The sequence below is a fragment of the Cervus canadensis genome, chromosome 6 (genome assembly GCF_019320065.1).
Source record: "Cervus canadensis isolate Bull #8, Minnesota chromosome 6, ASM1932006v1, whole genome shotgun sequence".
NCBI lineage: Eukaryota > Metazoa > Chordata > Mammalia > Artiodactyla > Cervidae > Cervus > Cervus canadensis.
Window position 1 is genome coordinate 81,914,294 of NC_057391.1, and position 22,180 is coordinate 81,936,473.

The following is a 22,180-nucleotide window of genomic DNA, read 5'->3' on the forward strand; positions in this document are numbered from 1 at the left end:
CTTAAGCAGCAATCCCCAAACTCTTTGACACCGGGGACCAGTTTCATGGAAGATAACTTTTCCATGGATCGGGAAGGAGGGGGGTGGTCTTGGGATGTTTCAAGCGCATTACCTTTATCGTGCACTTTATTTCTAATCTAATGCCGCCGGCCGCTGATCTGACAGGAGGTACCGGTCCGTGGCCCAGAGGTTAGGGACCCCTGTTCTTAATGACAGACACAGGTACAGAAACTAAGGCTCAGAGAAGGCGGGATTCACACCCAGGTCTGCTGCTCTCTGAGCAGAGCGCAGGCTCAGTCTGGCAAAGGAACTGACTTCCCCCCTCCCCGGCCACGTGGTGTCTGTCCCGGGAGGAGGTTCACCTGGAAGAGTTCAATCCTCTGCTCGCTGCGCTTGGAGGCGGGGTTGGGCATCCGAAAGACCCGGAATTCTGCTCGGAACAGGTTGGTTTCATTTTTCTCCACTGAGGACACGTTGAAGCGGAAAATCTTGGAGGTGATGCCTTTGGGGCAGACGGTCAGATCATCTAGGAGGCAGAGCATTGGGGGAGGGGGGGAAGCACAGCGTGAGCGACACCCATGGGGACAGTGTGCTGCCAGCGGACACTCATCAAGGGGCTGGGGGCCCACCTGTGACCGCGCTAGAGCCTTGAGGCCTCAGACCTACAGGTAAAAAAATGGGAAGATCCTTGGTGGCCCCGGAATCACACACAGGCCTGATGGAGAAGCAAGGCATGGAGCCCCATCCAGGACATGGCACTAACAACTGGCCCCTCCAACCCCTCGTCGCGTTATCCCCACTCTGTCAAGCTGTCCAACCTGCTTTCCTACTCCTTTAAAAAAATATAGATTCTCCAACAGCATCAGCAATTTCCCCTAGAAGTTTCATCACTGCATAGCTAGCTGAATCATTCACGCCTTTGTTCATTCAGGCATTTATTCATTCATCAGACATGCGTTGAGCAAATGCTATATGCCGAGCACAGGCTAACGGTGGGAAGCAAAAATGGTCCCTGGTGGGCCAACGGTAAAGAATCCACCGTCAAGGCAGGGGACATGGATTCAACCTCTGGTCAGAGAATTGAGATCTCAGGCGTCTGGGGAGAAACTACACCCAAGTTCTGCAACTACTGAGCCCACGCACCACAACCAGAGTCCACATGTCACAACAAAAGATCCCACATGAAGCCATGAAGATCCTGTGTGCAGAAACAAAAATCCGACACAGTCAAATAAGTAACATTTTAAAAAATGGACAGACAGGGGCCCTGCCTTCAAGGAGATTAGCATTCAGAGGCGGGGCTATTAGTGTGTGGACCAAACAACAGGAGCAGACAGAAAGCACTAAGGGCCTTTGGAGACGCTCAGAAGTTGCTGTAGACAGGTCAGAGGAGGGAGAGAGGGACAGCACGTTGCATCAGTGGTGATTATTTGATATGGGTCCAACGGGAGGAAAGGGTCTAAGGATGCAAAGGAAAGAAATTTTATGTGGAAGGATACTGGAAGCAAAAGCAAGAAGGAGAGGGAAATGCAAGTGAGTAAGAAGGACCCAAAGCAGCCAAGCTGCAGCCCATGAGACAAGGTCAAGACAGTCGATTGGGATCTACCTGTGGGGAGGCTGAAAGGTCAGACCGAGGGGTTGATTTTATATCATGAACAGTAGGGAGTCATGGAAAGTGACACTTTAGCTCTAACAAGATAGCACAGGGGTGACAAAGAGCCCACATCTAGAGCCTGGCAGACCCCCAGATACTTCTTCATCACATAAAGGGGGTCCATCACCATTGGCTCCTAAGAGTTACTTTCCCTGTCTGCACATGCCACGCCAGCCTCTGCACCCTGCTGGCCTCTGCACCTCTGTCCACAGACAGAAGGCAGCACATGCTCTTTCCCACTCCTATCAGAGACAAGGGAAACAAAAAGATCCTGCCTTTTCTTTACAACCTCAAGGTCTGAGCAGCATTAACACCCCAGAGAAACACTTTTTACACAAATGGTAACAACAGCCAGAACTTGAAATTCAAGCTCAGAGACCCAGATTCCACACATAATGAACATGGCTGGAACAAGCCCATAATCACCCCAGGGGTGGTTTAGGAAGTCATGGACAGGGCGGGAGGATCAGAGGCCTGGACACAAGCACACGCGCTACTGAGCTTTAGGAAAGGATGAGTGAGTGTTTCTGGAAATTGCCATCTGGTGGGTCTGACACTGGCTCTTAGAAAATCAATGGAACAGATGTTGGGAAAACAAATGTGTGAATGCCAGCTAATGAAGCCCTGATTAATAACTGGCTTTGAAAGAATGAATACCGCCAATGATTCCCCTAAACCATTTCAGATAGGATCAGAAAGAGGGATCATATTGGCAGTTCAGTTTTTGAGTTTGAAAGTCTGTAAACCCCCTGGACATAGGTAAGCTCCTTGCAGATGTGAGAGCTGGACCATAAAGAAGGCTGAGCACTGAAGAATTGATGCTTTCAAACTGTGGTTCTAGAGAAGACTCTTGAGAGTCCCTGACAGCAAGGAGATCAAACCAGTCCATCCTAAAGGAAATAGACCCTGAATATTCATTGGAAGGACTGATGCTGAAGCTGAAACTCCAATCCTTTGACCACCTAGTGTGAAGAGCTGACTCATTGGAAAAGACACTGATGCTGGGAAAGGTTGAGGGCAAGGAGGATAAGGAGGGCAAAAGAGGATGAAATGGTTGGATGGAATCACCGACTCAATGGACATGAGTTTGAGCAAACTCCGGGAGATGGTAAATGACAGGGAAGCCTGGTGGGCTGTAGTCCATGGGGTTGCAGAGTGGGACATGACTGAGCGACTGAACAGCAAAGCAACATTACAAAACTCTAGTAACTGTTGCAAGAGGGGATAAAAGATATCTCCTTGCAGTGTGCACATTGCTATAAAAAGGAAAAGCGAAACAAGATAGCCTGTGCCAGTGAGGTGACTCAGAGTGGGGACAAGACAGTGGGGAGCCAGGAGATGGGGGAATGGGAAGCCAAGAGGATCTTCAGGACACCCTAGTCACCTCTCTTTCTTTGTCTCTTCCAGTTCATCCATCAGTTACTGTTCCCCAAGATAGACTCCTCTTGGTGGGAATTTCAGGGAGATTTCAAGGAGGTGGGAAAGGTCATTTTTAACTCCTTAGGATCTACAGATTTCTATCAGACTCAGAAGGAATGTTAGGGCTCCTCTAGTTCCTCAGGGAACTAGGAACCGGGCTTCACAGCAGGAGGCGAGCAGCAGGGTGAGCCAGTGAAGCTTCACCTGTATTCACCGCCGCTCCCCATCACTCCCATTACTGCCGGAGCTCCACCTCACCCCCATTGCCCCTGTCTGTGGAAAAATTGTTTTCCATGAAACTGGTCCCTGGTGCCAAAAAGGCTGGGGACAGCTGATCTAGTACAACCCACTTCAGATGAAGAAATTCATGCCCAGAGGGGTCTTGGCCAGGGTGACACATGAATTAGTTGATACACGCAAACTGACACTAGCAAGCAAAGCTCAGACACAGTCATTAGTGGGAGAGAAAATAAAATGCAGACACAATCTCCTTGACCGTTAAATCCACTGAATACTAACAGTGCTTTAAATATTTCATGGAATGAGCCAGAGTATAAATAAATAAAATGTAATAACACTCTCTTACATTTCATAGAACTTCTATTAACTCACCTGACCCTCTAACAATCCTTGAGGAGAATCAGTAAGATTTACCATTTTAAAAAGAGAAGCCTGAGCATCAGAAAGGTTAAGTCACTTTTCCAAATCACTCAGCTGAAGGTTACCCTGGTGACCCAGTGGTAAAGAATCCGCCTGCCAATGCAGGAGACGCGGGTTCGATCCCCGGTTCGGAAAGACCCCATATGCCACGGAGCAACAAAGTCCATGCGCCACAACTGCTGAGCCTGTGCTATAGAGCCTGGGAAATGCCACTACCCAGCCCACGTGCTGCAACTACCGAAACCCATGCACTCTAGAGCCTGTGCTCTGAGACAAAGGAAGCCCGCACACAGAAACGAGAGAGCAGCCCACACTCATTCCAACTACAGGAAAGCCCACACGACAACGAAGCCCCAGTATGGCCAAAAATCAACAAATAAATAAAGATTAAAAAAAAAATCATTCAGCTAGTAGGTGGCAGAGGTGGGATTTGAACCCAGGTTCTGACCTCATTTACCGAAACAGAGAATGTGGAAGTTGGAGGGGACCTCAGAGATCATCTACTGGAGGGATGGTTTCACCAACAAAACGTAGCAGGATTCCATGAAATGGGCCTAGAGTACCAACCTAAGCCTCAGACAAAAGCCAGTTCCCAGTCAGTTTGGTGATTAAGCCCTGCTTCTGCAGAACACTAGTATTATTGAAAGCTGAACGAGGGGGTCCACCTTGACAAATTAAATTATGACCAACTTTTTCCATTGCACACAAAGTATATGTATTAATGGGTGCCATTTTCTCCTTTTTTGCTATAGGGAAAGAAAAATAAACAAAGAATATTCATGCAGAGTATTCATGGAAAAACCTGGAAACAGCTGACCATGTTTAGACCGTGCATTTTTATTTTTTTAATGTTTCAGACACCTGGGCTCCTAGATGTACCTCTGCTGTGTCCATCATTTCAGCTAGTAAAACTGCTGCTTGCTCCAGTGATGGGACTACATACATCAATGTGGCAGTGTTCCTCCACTCTAGCTGTTCCTGAGAATCACCTGGAGAGTTTTAAAAACAGATGATGCCTGGACCTGCTCTCCAGAGATTCTGATGACCTTGTTGGAGTGTGGGTGGGTCCAGAACTTCTTTTTTCAAAAAGACCTCCAGATGACTCTAAGATGTAGCCAGGACTGAGAACCATGGTTTATAGTGCTCTGCAAAGGGTACCATGGCATCCAGATGCCCTGGAAGTTTGATAAGCCACAGCTTTAAGGATTTACCCTTTAAATGTTAACCCATTAAAATACTGTTTGGCCAATGCATCATTTTGTAAAATTTTGAATTAGAAGCCACAAATGTTTTAAGCCCAGGTAGGTTAAAAACTGGGAAATTTCACAGCAAGATTCAGATTTTCTGCTATTCTGGGAAGCAGTTAGGATCTAGTCCAATTGGACCCATGTTCCCAAATTCAAAAATCTGCAGGAGCTGAGCAGAAGGTGCCATCTTTTCATTGGATTTTCCAGGCCCCCCTCCCACCAGCCTCCTCTACACAGCCTGTTCTCTCTGTGACCCTGAGGTCAAGTGTCCTATGCAGTTCACTGTGGTCTCTGTGCTGCAGCTTTTCCTCCAGATTATCTGCATCAGCTGCCTGGCCTCTGTAGGCACTTGTGTTTGCAGGCCCTCCAAGGGTTTTGCCCTCTTTCATTGAGTCTTAAGCATCAGTGCACTTACAAATCAATAAGGAGCATGTTAAAAATACAGATTCTCCAAGATGACACTGCCCCCCAACCCTACCCCACCCTACCCCCAACCCCCAGAGACTCTGACTCTGTAAGGGTGGATTGGGGCCTGGGAATCCACATTTTTCACATTTACCTAACCTATGGACCACACTTAGAGAAACACTGACCTAGCATGCCAAGGGCATTGGCACTTAGGTTCTTTCAATAGGTTCTTTCAATAGGAAATATCTTTTAATTTTCAGAATGAACATGATCTAAAAGCAGCATCCAGAAAAGAAATGCTAAAATATCTCTTTGCTTGTGAATTCTGGTTTTGCTGGTTGTCTTAGCGCCAGACCTTGGATAAAAACAAGAGTCTCTTACCAGACACAGATAATTACAAGCCAGAAGTTAAAACAACACCTACACTGCAAATCCTGATAACAAGGATGACAAAAGAACTGAAAAAGATATGTGGGTCCCCACCATGTGGGTCAAAGAAAGCCTCCACCCACTTCCCATAGCAAAATCCTGGGGAATTATAAAGGAATAAGATATATATATATATATATATGTAAGCCTTGCCTTCACCTCCCAGCAGAGATCTGCTGAATCACCCCAGATGTATATATTTTGGGTAGGCCAAAAGTTCATCCGTAACATCTGAATGAAGTTTTTGGCCAACCCAATAGAATTGTTTCAGCTGGAAAGGAGTTTAGAGGTTAACTTTACTGATGAGGAAACGGAGGGTCAGAGAGGTGATTTGCTCATTTCCACACAGTGTAGCTGCTTAACCTGCTTGGGATTCTTCAGCAGATAAAGAAAACACTTCCAGGAGAATGTCTGAGGCTATATGAATCTCCCAGCCATAAAAACAGGCAGAGCTAAGAAAGAAAACACCCAGTGATCCCGCTATACAATCTGCCACCAGTGTTACAGGTTCCTATGCCTACCTGCTTGGTCCAAACTGTGATTCATTCATATGTGTGTATGTGTGTGTGTGTTAGTCACTCAGTTATGTCCAACTCTATGATCCACGGACTGTAGCCCACCAGGCTCCCCTGTCCACGGGATTTCCCAGGCAAGAATCCTGAAGTGGGTTGCCATTTCCTTTTCCAGGGGATCTTCCCCACCCAGGGATGGAACCTGGGTCTCCTGCCTTGCAGGCAGATTCTTCACTGTCTGAGCCACCGGGGAAGCCCAATTCATTCATATTATCAACCAAAGTTCTCTTGGAGCCTAAAGGTTAAACGCAGGACTGACAGTATGTATTTTTACAGTTTGCATTAGTGCTTGACAACATGCATTCTGTAGGCAGAATGTCTAGGTTACAGCCCTGGTTCTTTAAGGGCAATTCACTTAACTGATGCACGTTATAGTCTTCTCATCTGGAAAATAGGGAAATCAGGGTACCCATCTGACAGGCAGAGCCAGAGAACGGTCTTATCCTCTTTGCTCACCTTGGTGCCCTTTCTGTGCCTCTAGCAGTTAGTCCTTCTTCCACTTTGCCCTCCAGGCACCTCTGTCTGCTTGCCCCAACTCCTGCTGCCACCTTCCTCTGAGAGCCTGTCCCACTGGGTACCGGAAGGGGCTGGGAGTGATGAGATGTGGAAGCGAGTGGAATCCTATCACCCCAGTAGCCGGGGCTCTGGCACTAGACCCCAGTCCACCCTCATGAGTTCTAGACACACTTCCCTCACCCCAGGCCTTGGAGGGTGGCTCTCTGCTCCCTCTCGGCATCTGTTAGACGTTTGCATCTGCCCACTGCCTTCTTTATAATTAGGGTGCGTTGTGTGTCTGCCTCTCTGGGGCTGGCTCAGCACCTGACCAGCTGCAGGGCGGGCCAGGCCTACGTCTGCTCAGCCTCTGTGTCACCTCCACCAGCTGCACAGTCTGGGCCTGCTTCCTGCTTGCACCTGCAAGCCTCGCTGGCATCACTCGGGTCCCATGGGGCCCCAGATCCTCCATGATATCCCAAGTAGTCCCCTGCTCACTGTGCCAGGTTTCCTCCCAGCCTGATCACAGCTCCATGGCCCCAGGGCCTCCCTCACCTACTACAGCTTCAAGGAAGGTCCTGCTGCTGCAGCCCAGAGCTGCCCAGCATCTGCGCCGCCCTGTCCTGGCTGATCCCCAGGGCTGTCCACTAATTGTGCCCTGAGTCTTCACACACATGTCCACTGGCACCTGTGTGCCCTTGCGTCTCTCTGGCTCATTCGTTCTCAGCTTGGGATTCCAGGCTGGGTGGGCCCGGGTGACTCAGAATTCCTCCTCCCTGGGACTCCTCCTCCTGACCCGGATCCTTAAGGTCCCAGTCCTTCCCTCCCGCCCTGGACTTTCCTCACACCTCTCCTGCAGGTCTCAGCTTTCCACCCTCCTCCCATGTTTGCCCACCATCTCCTGCCTCTGTGGGTGCCCAGGGTGCTGGGGGTTTGTCCAGGCGTTCAGCTGCTGGTACCGCTGAGAACCACAAGGCCCTCAGAGACCAGGAGTCAGGCTGGCCTGGAGAACCCTGGGCAGGGAGCACTAGCTGCACCTCCTTCTCCAGCCTCTGCCCCACACGGGAGCTACCGCCCAAGGCAGCCACAGGAAACTGGAGCAGGAGCCCCTCGCCAGGAACCACAGGCTCCTGGGCCCGGCACGGGCAAGCTCCCAGCGAGGCCTTTCACACTTTCCGCCAGAGCTGGTGCACCCCTGGGCTGCCCACTCCCCCTTCTCTCTATCCAGGTGCCCCTGCGGACCACCCTCACCTGGCCCACTCCATCCCACTCTCCCACCCCGACTCCCGACAAGGCCCCCTCCCAGGTGAGCCTGGGCCGAGGCAGCCTGGCCATCGAGGACACCTGCTGGTAGGAAAAGCAAACAGAGCTGCTCAGAGTCCCTGGGCCTGTGAGCGGGTTCGCATTCCTCCTTCCTGGGCTGTCAGTTTCTCAGCATCTGCCAAATCTCTCTCTCTCGTATTGAGGTTTTTTTTAAATCCCCGTTCAGTAAACACACATGACTTCCACACGTGTACAAACACACACACAGACGGCTCACCCAGAAGCCTCCCGGCTTCTCGGCACAGACAGGAGTCTCCTGGGAAGACATGCTCCCAGACACATGTCCCCTGTGCACCCACGGCCACACCGCCAACCCTCTCTTCCCCTGACACGCAGACACAAAAGGGCTGCCAGCAGCCATCTACAGGTCCGGAGCCACATCCTCGCTTTCCCCCACGTCCACGGGCCCGGAGGATGCCCATGTTGCGCACACGAGTCTGTCTACGGGACAAAACGGGCAATGCATCGCTGTCAAGCACGCAGCTATGTGAACATAGGTGCGTCCCCTCCCCCCACGCACACAGCTCACGTGGGTCGCATGCGTGGCGTGGACCGAAGGGCCTAAACAATCAGAGGCTGCCTCTTGCTTGGGCTTCAAGAAGCTGGACAAGACATGAGCTGGGGGCAGGTATACGCTTCTTTCTCAGAACTGGAAAAACGGAACGTGAGACGTGTCACAATGAGGGGTGGACAGCAGGGAGGAGACCAAGGTCTCCAGCCTCTTGGAACCGCGCGGGCTCTCTTAGAAGCGCGCCCAGCCCTGCCCCTCTATGGCTCGGCACGCTTCTAGTTACCTGTCTGACCACACGTGCCACAGCACAAAAACGAGACAGTGTCACTCCCAATTAAAATCCCTCAGCGATGTGATGTGAGTTCCCCTACGCCGCTCAACTCCAGGGCTCCTGGCCTCCCAGCGGCATCAGACTCTGAGCAGAATGGCTCTGTCTCCCCCTCCTCACCCACCCAGCCCCAACTGCGCATCACACCCCATGTGTCCCCCAATCGCTGGTGTGGAGCATACCCGGGGCACCCTGCCCTGTGGTCATCGCTAGCCCCCCCTGCCCCCCATGGAGCTCCCCACCCCAGCTCAGACCCTCCAGAGAAGACACCCCCAGTGGGGAATCTGGACTTACTGTGCTCCTCCAGCCCCTGGATCATGTCGAATTTATAGATTTCTTTGGCATAATACTCCGACTCGGTGTTTGCCTGCGTGCAGACGTCTCCCCTCTCCCCGTGCACCTCCTCCAGCAGCTCTCGGGTGCTGTTGTAAAGATCCAGGACCTGGATGGGGATACTGGCCAACCCGGATGGATCGGGGGGACTGGTGAGCCTGAGTTTGCTCAAGATCTGTCCCCTAATGGCTTCCACCCGCTTCCTCTTGATGTGGTTGAAGTCCAAGGTGGTGCAAGTGGACATGGAGAGGCTGACCGTGGCAAAGTTCAGCAGGGCCAGGACCACCAGAGCCCTCTGCAAGTGCATCTTCAGGCGGGGGCCGGGGAGGAAGGCCGCAAGGCCTGGCAGGAGGAGACCCCGGCAGTCGTGCAGAAGGAGGGAGGCAAACCAGGCGGCCTCCCTAGATCCCGAAGACTGAGGCTTGGCAAGAAGGTGCATGAACTCACTGCACTGCGAGAGCTTCAGGACTTCCAGGAAGCGCTGGCAACCCTGAGCGCGAAGAAGCCGACTGTGTGCCGTGAAGCTCTGGGTTTCTTCTCCATGTGTCTAAACAGGTTCTGCTGGGCTCTGACTTCTAGCAGGCCAGGTGGAGGGCAAAGCAGAGGGCTGGGAGGGGTGGCAAGGCAGCTGGGAGTGGGAAGGGAGCTGGAGTTTTTCCTTAGGTAAAAATAAATAGAGCAGATATCTGATATTGCCAAACGCCGCTTGGTGATGGGGAGAAAAGTGGGTAATTTTAAAGAAGGAGCAGAAGGACCATGGCTGGGTCCCCAAATCAAAATCCTTGCCTTGCCCTGAAGGAGAGTAAGAAAAGAGGATGGAAAAGAAAAGAGAAAAAAAAATTATTAAAAAATAAAAATCACCAGTGAGTAGGTGGGGAGAGGCAGGGCTAGGCGGCTGCTGGCCCAGCTCAAGGTGGGGGGCAGCGCAACACACACTTGTCTCTCAGGCACACCATTCATGCTTTCTCTTTTGTTTACACTTCCTCGGGGGGGCTTTCTAAATGACTTTGTTCACGCTGCCTCTCATCTTCATTGGCTGGGATGTGGGCTTATGTTTGCAATTGGAAGGCAGGGGGGCTACAGCCCCTGGAGAGCATCCCCAGTAATCCACTTGGACGCCCGGGTCACCAGCACCTCGTCTTCTCCCTTGGCCTCTGCTTCTGTTCCCTGATTCTCTTTAAAAAATTAAAAAAAAAAAAAAAAAGAAAAGACAAATAAAATAAAAGCCAGTTCACTGCACGCCTCCTCCGGAAAGCTGTTATTCCTTCTTTCTCAGGCTTCTTCCCCTATCTCTCGCCTCTCTTGCTCATGCCCTTGGACTTGGCTTTCGGATTCCCTCCCTTTCTCTCCCTCCAGCTTCTCTCTGCCTCTCCCTCTCGCTCAAGCTCCTCTCCCCCTCTCTCTCTCTCGCACACACTCACATGCACACACACTGCTTTCTCTATTTCTCGCTGCTGAAATTTTATACCTCCCTCCCATGACGTTTCTGGCCCCGGGGCGGGGGGCGGGGGGCCGGTGGTGAGCGGCGAGGAGGGGGCGAAGAGAGGTGGAGGGTGGAGTGGGTGGGGGGAGGGCCCCGAGCACCACGCAGTCTCCTTTGCTGCACGATTTTAATGTTTTAAACAGGCACAGGAAAAGCCGAGCCCATTTGAAAAATACTTTGCGAGTCCCGCTCGATCGACGTGGTAACTGAACTTTTTCTCCCCCCCCCCCCGCCCCCTCCTTGGAGTCACTCCGGCTACACGTTGACTGTTTTTCTGGAAAGTTACGGCCGATGAATCCCCTCCCCTCCTTCTCCCCCAACTCCTTCGCCCTCTCGCCAGCTGTCAGTCGGTCCTCTCCTCGGCGGGTCTCTTGCTCCCGTGTAGACGCGCCCCCCCCCCACCCTGGTCCCCCGTCCCCCGGCCTGGCAGGACCCTGGGCAGGGGCCTGGGCACGGCCGCCGTGCCCACCCCTCGGGGCTGGGGTGGGGGAGGTTGACGCCCGGCCTCGGAGCGGGATTGGAGTTGGGTTCAGCCCCGCAGCTATCCTGGCCCCGACTCTTCATTGACAAGACTGTGGAGTCGGGTGGCTCCCGGAAGCTTGGAGATGCTCCAGGGGCATTGAAAAAGGGGTGGCGTTTTCCGGCAGACCGAGGGTGCCCTCTGGCGAGGCGAGACCGCCAGTGACGGAGGCTCGGTGGGTCGGAGACGGGAAGGTCTGGAGGGCTGGATGAGGGGAGGGCTGGATGCGGGGAGAGCTGGATGGGGGGAGCTTGGCGGGGAAGGAGTGGGGAGGAGCTGGGGGGCGGGGGCAGCTGGGAGGCGGGGGAGGGCTGGGGGGAGCTGGGGGGCGGGGGGGAGCTTGGGGGGCGTGGGGGGGCTGGGGGGAGCTGGAGGGGAGGGCTGGGAGGCGGGGGGGGGGCGCTGAAGAGAGGGCTGGTGGGGGGGTGGTTAGGGGCTGGTTGGGGGGAGTCTGCGGGGGTGGTTGGGGAGGTGTGTGATGCCGGGAACCTGGGGAGAAGGGCTCGAAAGAGGGCGAGGAAAAACAAGACGGGGTGCCTTGGGGAACAGCCTCTCTCTCTGCGGGCCCCACGTGCACACACGGGCACCTCTTCCTTCCCCGAGCCCCGCTCCGCCGTCGCTCTCGCAGAAATGTCCTCCAGATGTGCGCGGCCTCCCTCCCCGGCCGAGGGTTCCGCGGGGAGCTCCGCCAGCCAGCGCGGAGTCAGCAGTTGGCCCGAGCCCATTTCCCAGATGGGTGAGGGGAGGGTTTTTTGTTTTTTTTTTTTCCTCCGCCTTCGTTCCTTCTCTCAGCCTAAGTTTCTAGGTCTTTTCTCACCAAAAGTTTCGGGAGGGCAAACCACAATGCCCCTTCTTTTCACCCCACTGCCCACTCACCCCCCCCCCCCCCGCTCCGACACGGGATAATCTCCTAATTGGTCGCTTTCCAGGGAGTCGGTGCTGCTCCCCGCCACCCCATCCCACTTCGCCCCAGCCTTCCTGACCCTGGATCCTGGGACATTAACGGAAAGGACGTTCTCTGCATCCCCAGGGCTGTGGTTGATCAGCTTAAGTTGAGGAAGTGGAGACACAGCAGACCTGTTTAAGAGGCTTCACTGCTTCTGAGTGGTCGAGGTGATATTTAACATGGGCTCTCTGATTTGGGAAGACATTATTTTTATTTGCATAAGAAATGAGGGATCCTAGGTGTAAAAAGCTTAAAGTAACTTGCGTCTGAATTACTTTTAGGTCATATAATCAGGGGGAGTCAACCCTGCGATTTGGACACAGGAAGTCTGTTGCCAGCATCTATGCACTAAATGTGCTGTGCTTAGTCGCCCAGTCTTTTCCAACTCCTTGTGACCCTGTGGACTGTAGCCCACCAGGCTCCTCTGTCCATGGGGATTCTCCAGGCAAGAGTACTGGAGTGGGCTGCCATGCCCTCCTCCAGTGCACTTAAATATTATGCTCTATTTCCTCTGGAATTCTGCTACTATTTGAAAAATATTTTTGACACCTGCTATAATGCCAGGCACTGTTCTAGGCTCTGTGGAGGCAGCAGTGAACAAAACAAACCGAATCATTCCCTTAAGGACTTTACATTCTAGAAGTGGAGGTAGGACCATGGGGAAGGCAATAAGTGAATTAAAATATGTAAATAATATGGTGTGATAAAAGGTAAGTGCCATGGTGGAAAATAAACCGGAGAAGACAAAGTGCCCAGGTTGAGGGGATGTTGCAATTTAAAATCAGAGAAGGCCTTACTGAGACTTTTAAGTAAATACTTGCAAAATGAGGGGGAAAATTATTAAAGTTATATCCTTTTGGATACCACCTCTACCAATCAGAGTCTACAGGTAAGGGCTCTGCCACATGTATTTTTAACAAACTTCACAGGTGATTCAGGTGCTCGGCAAGGTTTGGAAGCCACTATTCCAGGGCTTCTTTCTGCCCAGAGTGAGCACCTTTTGCTTTCAGGAACTTGGGGAAGAAGTGGGAATGAAGGTTTGGAAACTGGTGGTGGTAGTGTGGCTATAAAAAGTGGAAAGAAAATAGAAATGGACGTGGTATTGCTAAAAGAGCTCTCTAAAATGGAATCAGAAGGCCATTAAGGCAGTATGAATTATGCGAGACTCAGCCTGGGTAAAACCTAACCTTTTGTCCACTCGCTGTCCTAATGAAGGCATCCAGAAGCTCTGCCAGAAATTGAAGATACTTATCAGATCCCTATCTTATAATAACTTGTGGCAGCCTGTCTACTTATCAGCTGTTTTTTGGTCACTCAGTTTTGTCCACCTCTGCGACCCCATGGACTGCAGCACGCCAGGCTTCCCTGTCCTTCACTGTGTCCTGGAGCTTGCTCAAACTCATGTCCATTGAGTCGGTGATGCCATCCAACCATCTCAACCTCTGTTGGCCCCTTTTCCTCCTGCCCTCAGTCTTTCCCAGCATCAGGGTCTTTTCCAATGAATCGGTTCTTTGCGTCAGACTCTTACTGTAAAACAACTTTTGATTCCTTAAGGACAAATATTTCCTTTCTTGCATCAGAGAACACCCTCGTGGCCTTTGCCTTTGTAATCTCCTTGCCCTTCCTCTTTCCTTGGAACCCTCTTGATTTTACCAGAATCTGTGTCTCCCAAATTGCAATTTTTCAGACCCCCACCCCCTCAATAAAGCTCTTTATTCTTTGCAGCCTCCATATTGATTACTGTTTGACAGCAATCACAAGAAATGGGAAAATCCTAAAATTAATCCCTTCTTCCTCATCTGGCACCAAGGAAGAAGGGAACAAGGGCTTCACTGGAGCCTGTATTTCATGCATCTTAGATCTTTGGCAGTGTATGTTTATTCAGGTTAAAATCTAACAGGGTATTACTGAGAATCAGAACTCGTGAGTAAAAGGTTTTAGGGGTAATCTCGAAGAGTCGCTACAAGGGAGGAAGCTGAGAAAGTTCTGCCGGGCTACACCGGTAGGTATCAGCCGAGCTAGGGTGAGGTTTCAACTCTTCTGACATCCAGACAGTACTGTTGTTGTCACAGGCATTCTAACACATAGCCCTACCCAGTAAACGTGTGGATAAATGGTTGGACCTAATCATTTATTAGGGATCGAAGAAATCCTACATTCCAGTTTTAGGGTTGGTAATCCCTCTTACATGTCTTTGCTTTTGAGAAGCCATCTAAAGCCTTACCCCTAGGATGATGCTGGGGACACTTCACTTTCAGGGCCATGAACTCAAGCTCTGGGGCCCCAGCTGGGAGTCTGCAGTACCAAGGATTGGTCAGTGTTATTGACATAGAGAACCTTACATGTAGAATCAATGAAGACTCAAGTTGATAGTCCCATTAAGCTGGGAATTTGGGGGCCATCTTCCTCTACTTGCCCACGAGACTGGCTGGCACCCGGTAATACACGCTAGAGAAAAACACCAGTAAGACCAGCTGTCAGAAAAGTGCGTGGCTCTGCTGCTTAATACTCAGGTGATTTTCCTCAAGGTACTGTTCTGCACCTCACTGTCTTCAATTGTTGGATAGAAATACTACTTTTGCTCACTTCATGGGGGGCTTGGAGTGGTTATTTGTACTTTTGAAAGTTATATTTGATGTGTTGGTTCAACTGCTCTTTCAACTTCTTGAAGGCAGAAATTAGGTATATTGCACTTTTCATCATAAACCGTTTATTAGCACCTGACCCTCAGGGTGTCCATCCAATGGAGACAGTATAACTTATCTTGTCTCCTACAAAGTTGTTATGCATTTTCCATGCGCTAATAACTGTGAAGTTCCTCTGTACATTGACAAGAGCTATACACATGAAAACGATGAGAATAATTACTACTATTTATAGTAGTGCTTTACACTTTACAACTTATCTATCTGAACAGAGCTACACGTGTTCATTAGAAGGCTGATGCTGAAGCTGAAACTCCAGTACTTTGGCCACCTCATGCGGAGAGTTGACTCATTGGAGAAGACCCTGATGCTGGGAAGGATTGGGGGCAGGAGGAGAAGGGGACGACAGAGGATGAGATGTCTGGGTGGCATCACCGACTCGATGGACATGAGTTTGAGTAAACTCTGGGAGTTGGTGATGGACAGGGAGGCCTGGCGTGCTGCAGTCCACGGCATTGCAGAGTAGGACACGACTGAGTAACTGAACGAACACAGGTAGGCAGTTTCTAAAGACTAAAATTTTTCACTGTCCCACAGGAGCACCCTCATCAGGATTTAATGTGTGGAGATTCCTTCCAAATGTCAGAAAAGGTAGGTTTAGGAAAGATTTGGTTTAAATTTTAGGATGGCACACACACTCCAGGAAACAATGAAGCGGACCCTTTAAGTCCTGGGGTGAAAGGGCGGAGCCGTCGTCAGGGACGCGACTGAGTGTCTGGGTTTCCAGGAAGTTACGTCAGGCAGCCGCGGAGATGGAGGACTTGCTGGACCTAGACGAGGAGCGGCGTCGCGGCCCGGCCACCTCCGTGAGGACCGACTCGGGGCGGGGATCGGGGCCAAGAATTAGCGGGTGGGGAGGGGCGACCCCGCCGGCCCTGGCTTCCCTGAGCCGCCTCGGACCAGCCTGTCCCTGGCGCCAAAAGCCAGCGGGCTCTGAGCCTCTCGGGGGTGAGGCCGGCGAGGAGGCGGCTTCCCTCGCCCCGCCCCTGGGGCAGCGGGGAGCTCCGCTGCTGGCCTAGGGTTTGCTTTCTTTAAAATTCTCAAAGACAGGAAAACAGGAAAACAGATCCTGCCCCTGCCGGCCTGTGAGAACGGTGGGAAATTTCCCAGCTTCTCTCCGCTGTCTGGAGCTCCAACTTGCCAACTTCCCTAGGATGGACAGATAGATCTGAGAGTGATTGGAGGGCCCCTGGCGAGGGTCACACTTGCACTCACGCTAGAGCTTTTTCCCTTGGTCATGTCATTCCAGGAGTTGATGTAAAATCCGTACTGTTTTAAGCGTGGAAGGAGGGAAAGGAGTTAGGGAGGGCCTTTCTTTCCACTCATCCCAAGGGGAGGTGGGCGTTACCTCAGTTTTATAGAGCGAGGGAGTGGCTGGGGGCGAGGTGGGGAACCCAGAGGTCAGAGGGAGTATAAAGCTGTTGCATGGTTAAAGAAAGTTAACTTCTCGGAAACTCGATTTCCTTGTCTTTAGAGTGGAGATTGATGTCTCCTTCAAGGAGATGAAGATGAAATGAGATGTGCCTGGAAAGCATTTAATACAGTAACTGGCATATGCTGAGTTATTAGAAGAGGTTAGCGGCTGTGGCTTCTGAGGTCGTGATTTACCCAAGGTTATAGCCCGGTGTGGGGAAGATACCCTGGAGGAGGGCATGGCAACCCACTCCAGAATTCTTGCCTGGAGAATCCCATGGACAAAGGAGCCTGAAGGGTTACAGTCTATAGGGTCACAAAGAGTCCGACACAACTGAAGCGGCTTAGCACATTTATATAAATGACTGAGCTAGATTCAAGGCCCAAGTTCAGTGTGTATGTGTGTGTGTGTGTGTGTGTGTGTCTTAACTTCATCACGGCCTCACCAAGCCTTTTTACATCTAAAATTACTGAAGATCACAGTCACTAAAAGATTGGCCCACAAGTCTTTAGTTTCTGCTGTGGAATCTCTCCATGTCTTGAAGTGCCCTAGTAACATCGGATAGCCTCCACATTGCTAGAGAGGAGATATGAGGAATGGGAGCAAATTGTTCCAGAAAGAAGCAGGTTGCTTGACTGACCAAGGAGAATATTATGTCATCAGGCCTTTCTTGATATGTGTACTTTTTTAGTACCGGGAGAAAATGAGTGTAGTTATTCGTTTATTCTTTCAACAAATATTTACTGAGCTCCTTTTGTGTATCAGGCATTGATTGTCCTAGGTGCTAGAAATATAACAGTGGAAAAAAAACTAAGCCCCTGCCCTCATGGGGCTTATGTTTCAGTGGAGGAAGATGGGCAATAAAGAGACCATACATTTAAAATATATAAAACCAGGTAGTAATGTAGTTTCTCTACCAGTCAATCCTGTGGATTTATACAGGGTCTTCCAAAAGTTTAAAACCTTAAAATCCTTGACAAATACACTAGAGAAACCATCTGTAAACAGTAGAGACAAGATCCTTGGAGTTTTGTTTGAGCATAATCACTCCATGTAATAGGCCATATTCAGATACCCAATGTTATCATACATGGAAAAGGGCAGCCACAGGTGAAGGAATAGAATTGTCTGCCTTGGGAAGAAAATGAGCTGCTTATTGTCTGAAATATTGTTTCTGTCATTCCTGAATTCTAAATGATTGATTAGAATTTCGTATGTAAACACTACATAAGGGTTTTTATGCAGCTCTCATGTAACTTCTCTCAATTTATTGTCACACTTGGTTCTTAGAACATCTTAAAACTGAAATTCCAGCAGGGCACAGAAAAAGCCTTCAGAATTTGAAGGCAGAAGATTTTGCTCTTACGTTTATTTGCCACTTTATTGCTTTCCTGGGTTTCAATTACATCATTTGTAAAATGGCCTCAGTCCCAGTCCCTATTATTGTGAAATCAAATGAAGCTACATCAGATGAGATCTAAAAATGCTTACAGTAATGCTGTTTTTTTTTTTTTTTAAGAGCAAAAAAGAAAAATATAAACATTTCAACGCCCTCCAGTCTGCCCAAATAATGTTTGTGTGTACTGGGAGGTATTAGAGACACAGATGGAGCCCTCCACCCTAGGAGGGCTTTGGGAAACACCTGCAAATGGTTCCTTTGATGACTCAAAATTTGAAGTGTTCTGATTTCCAAAGCTGATGTCTCAAAAAATTCTTGTAAGAGCTTTCCTTTAATGTCTGTAAGTGCAAATCCAATTAGCATATACGTCAAAGGAAATGCTATCTCTATTTCTCTGGTTTCAGTTTCCATGGAATTTCTTCCCCCACCAAATGCCTTTTTGATAACTATTTTCATGCCAAGCTGCAGCTTTGAAATTAGGCCCTCCTGAAATCCCACGTCAGTACATAGGAGCCTTGACCATACTCTGCCTGAGCTGTGGCATGAGCTCCCTGTCCATTCTAGAGGAAGTTCTAGCTGCATTTCTTTGGGTAGAATAGGTGTATGGCCATTAAAAGAAAACATTGTGATCAATGCATGAATTTTTTATCCTACCATATAGAACTGACTTTGGGCACTTTGTTTGAAGGGTTTGGAGCGTTTTCTAAGTGATCAACACATGGGTTTCCTGCCCTACCATATATAACTGACTTTGGGCACTTTTGTTTGAAGGGTTTGGAGCATTTTCTAAGTATACTCGAGTTGCTCAAATCCCATCCACCCCATGTCATCAGAAATCCAGTCCTTGCTTACCTTGGCAGAATTGTCTTCCTCATAGTGGCTCAAAGACGTTTGAGTCAGCAGCACCCCTCATCTCTCCTTACAGGGGGCCAAGATGGGGCGCCGAGCTCAACAGGAGTCCGCCCAAGCCGAGAATCATCTCAGTGGCAAGAATTCCTCTTCGACTCTGACTGCAGAGGTGGGTGTTAAAAAATTCTGAAAAAGCTTTCAGCTCTTAACAGTTGGTGATTACTCAATGAGCAAGGATTTGGCTTTACATATTATTATTATTATTTTCTTTTTCTTTAATGTCAGCCTTCCTCCTATCTTGATTTGGGAATTCCCTTCCCCAGCCTTTGTCCTATTAGCAAGAAATGAAAGAGTAACTTTTTTCTTTTGATGCCAGAGTAGTTTCTCTGCATTGCTTTATATTCCCAGTGAAGAAGTTTTGTACGTTAACTGAAGCAAGGGACTGGGAGCTTTCAAAATCCAGCCAAAATCCGAGTTTTTATTCCTGCCAGATAAAAGCCAGTGAGGCATGCTGGTGACGTAAAGTTGAATTACACAACTGGACGTTTTGTTCTCAGTGGTGACCTGCGCTTTCTACAGTTTTCAGGCGGGAAGGGAACCCGGACTGGTACTGGCCTTTCTTTCTTGGAAGCTTTTCCAAGTGGCCTGGAATCGTGGGAATTTATCCAGCTTCTCCAGGGAGGGTGGGTAATCTTGATGAGCAATGCTTTTGATGCCAGAGCACTATTTTTGGCAGTTTACTCAGGACTTCTTTTCACCCTCCTCTGCCCTGTTTGAAGAAACTTCTGCCCTTTTCTAGAGCTGGCTTCAGGGTAATTCTCACTGTCAGCTTTTCCTCACTTCTCCAGGCTGACTTAGGGCTCATACTGCTCAATTGCCATAGTACCTGTTAGACAACTCCTCACATTAGGCACTCATTTTCTGTTTATGTGTCTGGCCCACTAGAGAGTGAGTTTCTGAACAACAGGCAACATGGCTTCTAGTTGCCCAGCTCATTAGCCTACAGCGGGTTTATGAGGGCAGCTCTGCTGGGAGGCTTGATGGACAGCTAGGTACCTGAGCACAGCATGCCGGGGATAGGACAGACCCACTTGACTTACATATCACATAAGTAGGAACATCCTTCACTTTCATCAGAAATAAGTTCTCTGCCATGCTTTCAAGCACTCCACATGGGCCTTTCAGTTTCTCTTCTATTTTCTCACTGATTATAGACATATGGGTACAGAGAAGCAGTTTCCCTCTCAGATAACAATCGTTGATTGTTGCTGTTTAGTTGCTAGATTGTGGCCAACTCTTTGCAGTCCCATGGACTGTAGCCCACCGGGCTTTTCTGTCCATGGGATTTTCCAGACAAGTGGGTTACCATTTCCTTCTCCAAGGGATCTTCTCAACCCAGGGATTGAATCTGCCTCTCCTGCATTGGCAGGCAGATTCTTTACCACTGAGCCACGCAGGCGACCCCAGATAACAGCCATGCCAACACAGGAAAACTGGGGGCCGACCCTTGGCCTCACAGTCTGAAGTCAGTAGGGGGAGGTTGGGGAGGGACTGTGGAGGCCACATGTAACCACTGTCTGGAGTAACCACTACCTGGTCAGAGCCACTGATGTCCAGAGGTCCTGTACTGCCAGCTCTTCTGATTTTCCGAGAGACTCTGGCAGTCTAAAATTTTATGTAAAAGCAACACATTTTTAGACATCAGTGACTAACTATAAAAATTAAATCACTGTATGGGCTATATTAGGCCTGAGGGTTGTCAGTTTGTGACTTTGACCATAGTGCCTCCTTTATAGAGCTTATTGGTTTGGCCAGAAGGTTCATTCGGACTTTTCCATATGAGCACATGGAAAAACTCAAACTTTTTGGCCAACCCAAAGTATTGTATTCTAAATTGTTTATGTTCTTGGCTCCCTCAGAAGATGTTCCCTTTTGGAAGGCGAGGGGTGTTTAAAAAAAACTATTTTTTTTTTTTTGGCCATGCTGCATTGGCATGCGGGATTTTAGTTCCCGGACCAGGGATCAAACCTATGCCCGCTGCAGTAGAGTCACAGAGTCCAGTCACCACTGGACCACCAGGGAAGTCCGCATCCCCTTTGCTTATCACAGTGCCTGGCACAGAGCAGGAATGCAGAGGGTGAGGGGGGTAGAGTTCATAGTATGTGATGAGGGCCCTTGGAAGCTGAAGAAGAGTGTTACAGGGTTGGGGTGGCAGATAGTGGCACATTGGAGGCATAGTGAAAGGGGTGTAATGGAGGGGAGACAGTGAAAGAAGAGATACCAGACCCAACCCTGGATCTTAAGGAGCTTGAACTGCAGTGGTGTATGTCTGTGAAGAGAAGATGCGCCAGCCAGTGACCAGGGTAATGGAAGTCTGCTCTTGGCCTTTGGCCACTTTACCCTGTGGGCCAGGGAAGATCCATCCCACCCCCAGATCATTAATTCATTTATTTAACAAGTATTTATTGACACTTACTGTGTGCCAGGCACCCGTTTTCGGGGCTTGGCATATTTCAGTAAACAAGAGACAAATCCCATACGGTAATGGAACTTACATTCACATGATCACTGGCAGTCACGAAGGCTAATTACAAACCTACCCCATTGTGAAGGAGGTTATAGCCACCTTAAGTGGCGAGGTGAGTGAGCCCAAGATGGGCCGAGATGTCCTGATGGCCTTGAAGTCCTTTGTGGCCCCCACCCCAGATCAGCTTCCAGGCTGGGGTCACTAGGCAGGTTTACCCACCTTCCCTTCCCCTTAGCTCAAGTGAGAGTCAGGGCTGTGAGCACCTAACTCCAGAATAATGCACCTATCAACATGTCAGCCTTTTTGGAATACCTTCTTATTTCCACCGAGCCATGTACCCTTTTTTTTTTTAAAAAAAAAAACAAAAAAAAAAACAACTCTGGGCCTTAGTATTTTTTCTGGGAGAACATGATGAAAAGTCATTCTGTTCTTCACCTACCTGGTGCCTCTGACAGCAAAATGCCAGTAAGAATTCCAGGATTCCTTCTCTCCCTGAGTTAATTGAGGTTTAAAGCAGTGTGGGCAGCCTCCCTCAGGCCAGATGCACACTGTACTGTGTGGGACTTTTTGACTGATTCTTTCTAAAATTAGATTTCCAAGACTTGTGTGTGTGCCCATTTACATTCCAGTTCTGAATGTATTACTTGATATATTTATTTTTGTCCTCTCACTGAGTATATTCTAGGATGAAGCTATTCATGAAAACATAAATATGGTACCTGGGGGCTGTCAGACATACTGCAATTACTTTAAAAAAAATTTATTTTATTTTTGACTGCACTGGGTCTTTGTTGCTGCACAGGGGCATTCTCAAGTTGTAGCAAGCAGGGGGCTACTCTCTGGTTGTAGTATTCGGGCTTCTCATTGCAGTGGCTTCTCCTGTTGCAGAGCACGGTCTCTGGAGCATTCGGGCTTCAGTAGTTGTGACATGTAGGCTCAGTAGTTGTGATCCCTGCACTTA

The 22,180-nt window shown here is 49.5% G+C and overlaps 2 protein-coding genes across 2 annotated transcripts in view; one reads left to right on the forward strand and one right to left on the reverse strand.

Annotated features, from left to right (window-relative positions):
* TGFB3 (transforming growth factor beta 3) overlaps positions 1–18,809 on the reverse strand; it is a 32,362-nt gene extending 13,553 nt beyond the window's left edge. Inside the window, exons 1-3 of the mRNA XM_043472608.1 lie at positions 18,696–18,809; positions 9,338–10,168; positions 363–526 (exon numbers count right to left, since the gene is read on the reverse strand). Of these exons, the coding sequence (XP_043328543.1) occupies positions 363–526; positions 9,338–9,815 (642 nt within the window). The 5' untranslated portion in view covers positions 9,816–10,168; positions 18,696–18,809. The remainder of the gene's footprint in view (positions 1–362; positions 527–9,337; positions 10,169–18,695) is intronic.
* The window catches only part of IFT43 (intraflagellar transport 43), a 106,012-nt gene continuing 99,524 nt past the window's right edge, over positions 15,693–22,180 (forward strand). Inside the window, exons 1-2 of the mRNA XM_043472609.1 lie at positions 15,693–15,836; positions 18,769–18,861. Of these exons, the coding sequence (XP_043328544.1) occupies positions 15,783–15,836; positions 18,769–18,861 (147 nt within the window). The 5' untranslated portion in view covers positions 15,693–15,782. The remainder of the gene's footprint in view (positions 15,837–18,768; positions 18,862–22,180) is intronic.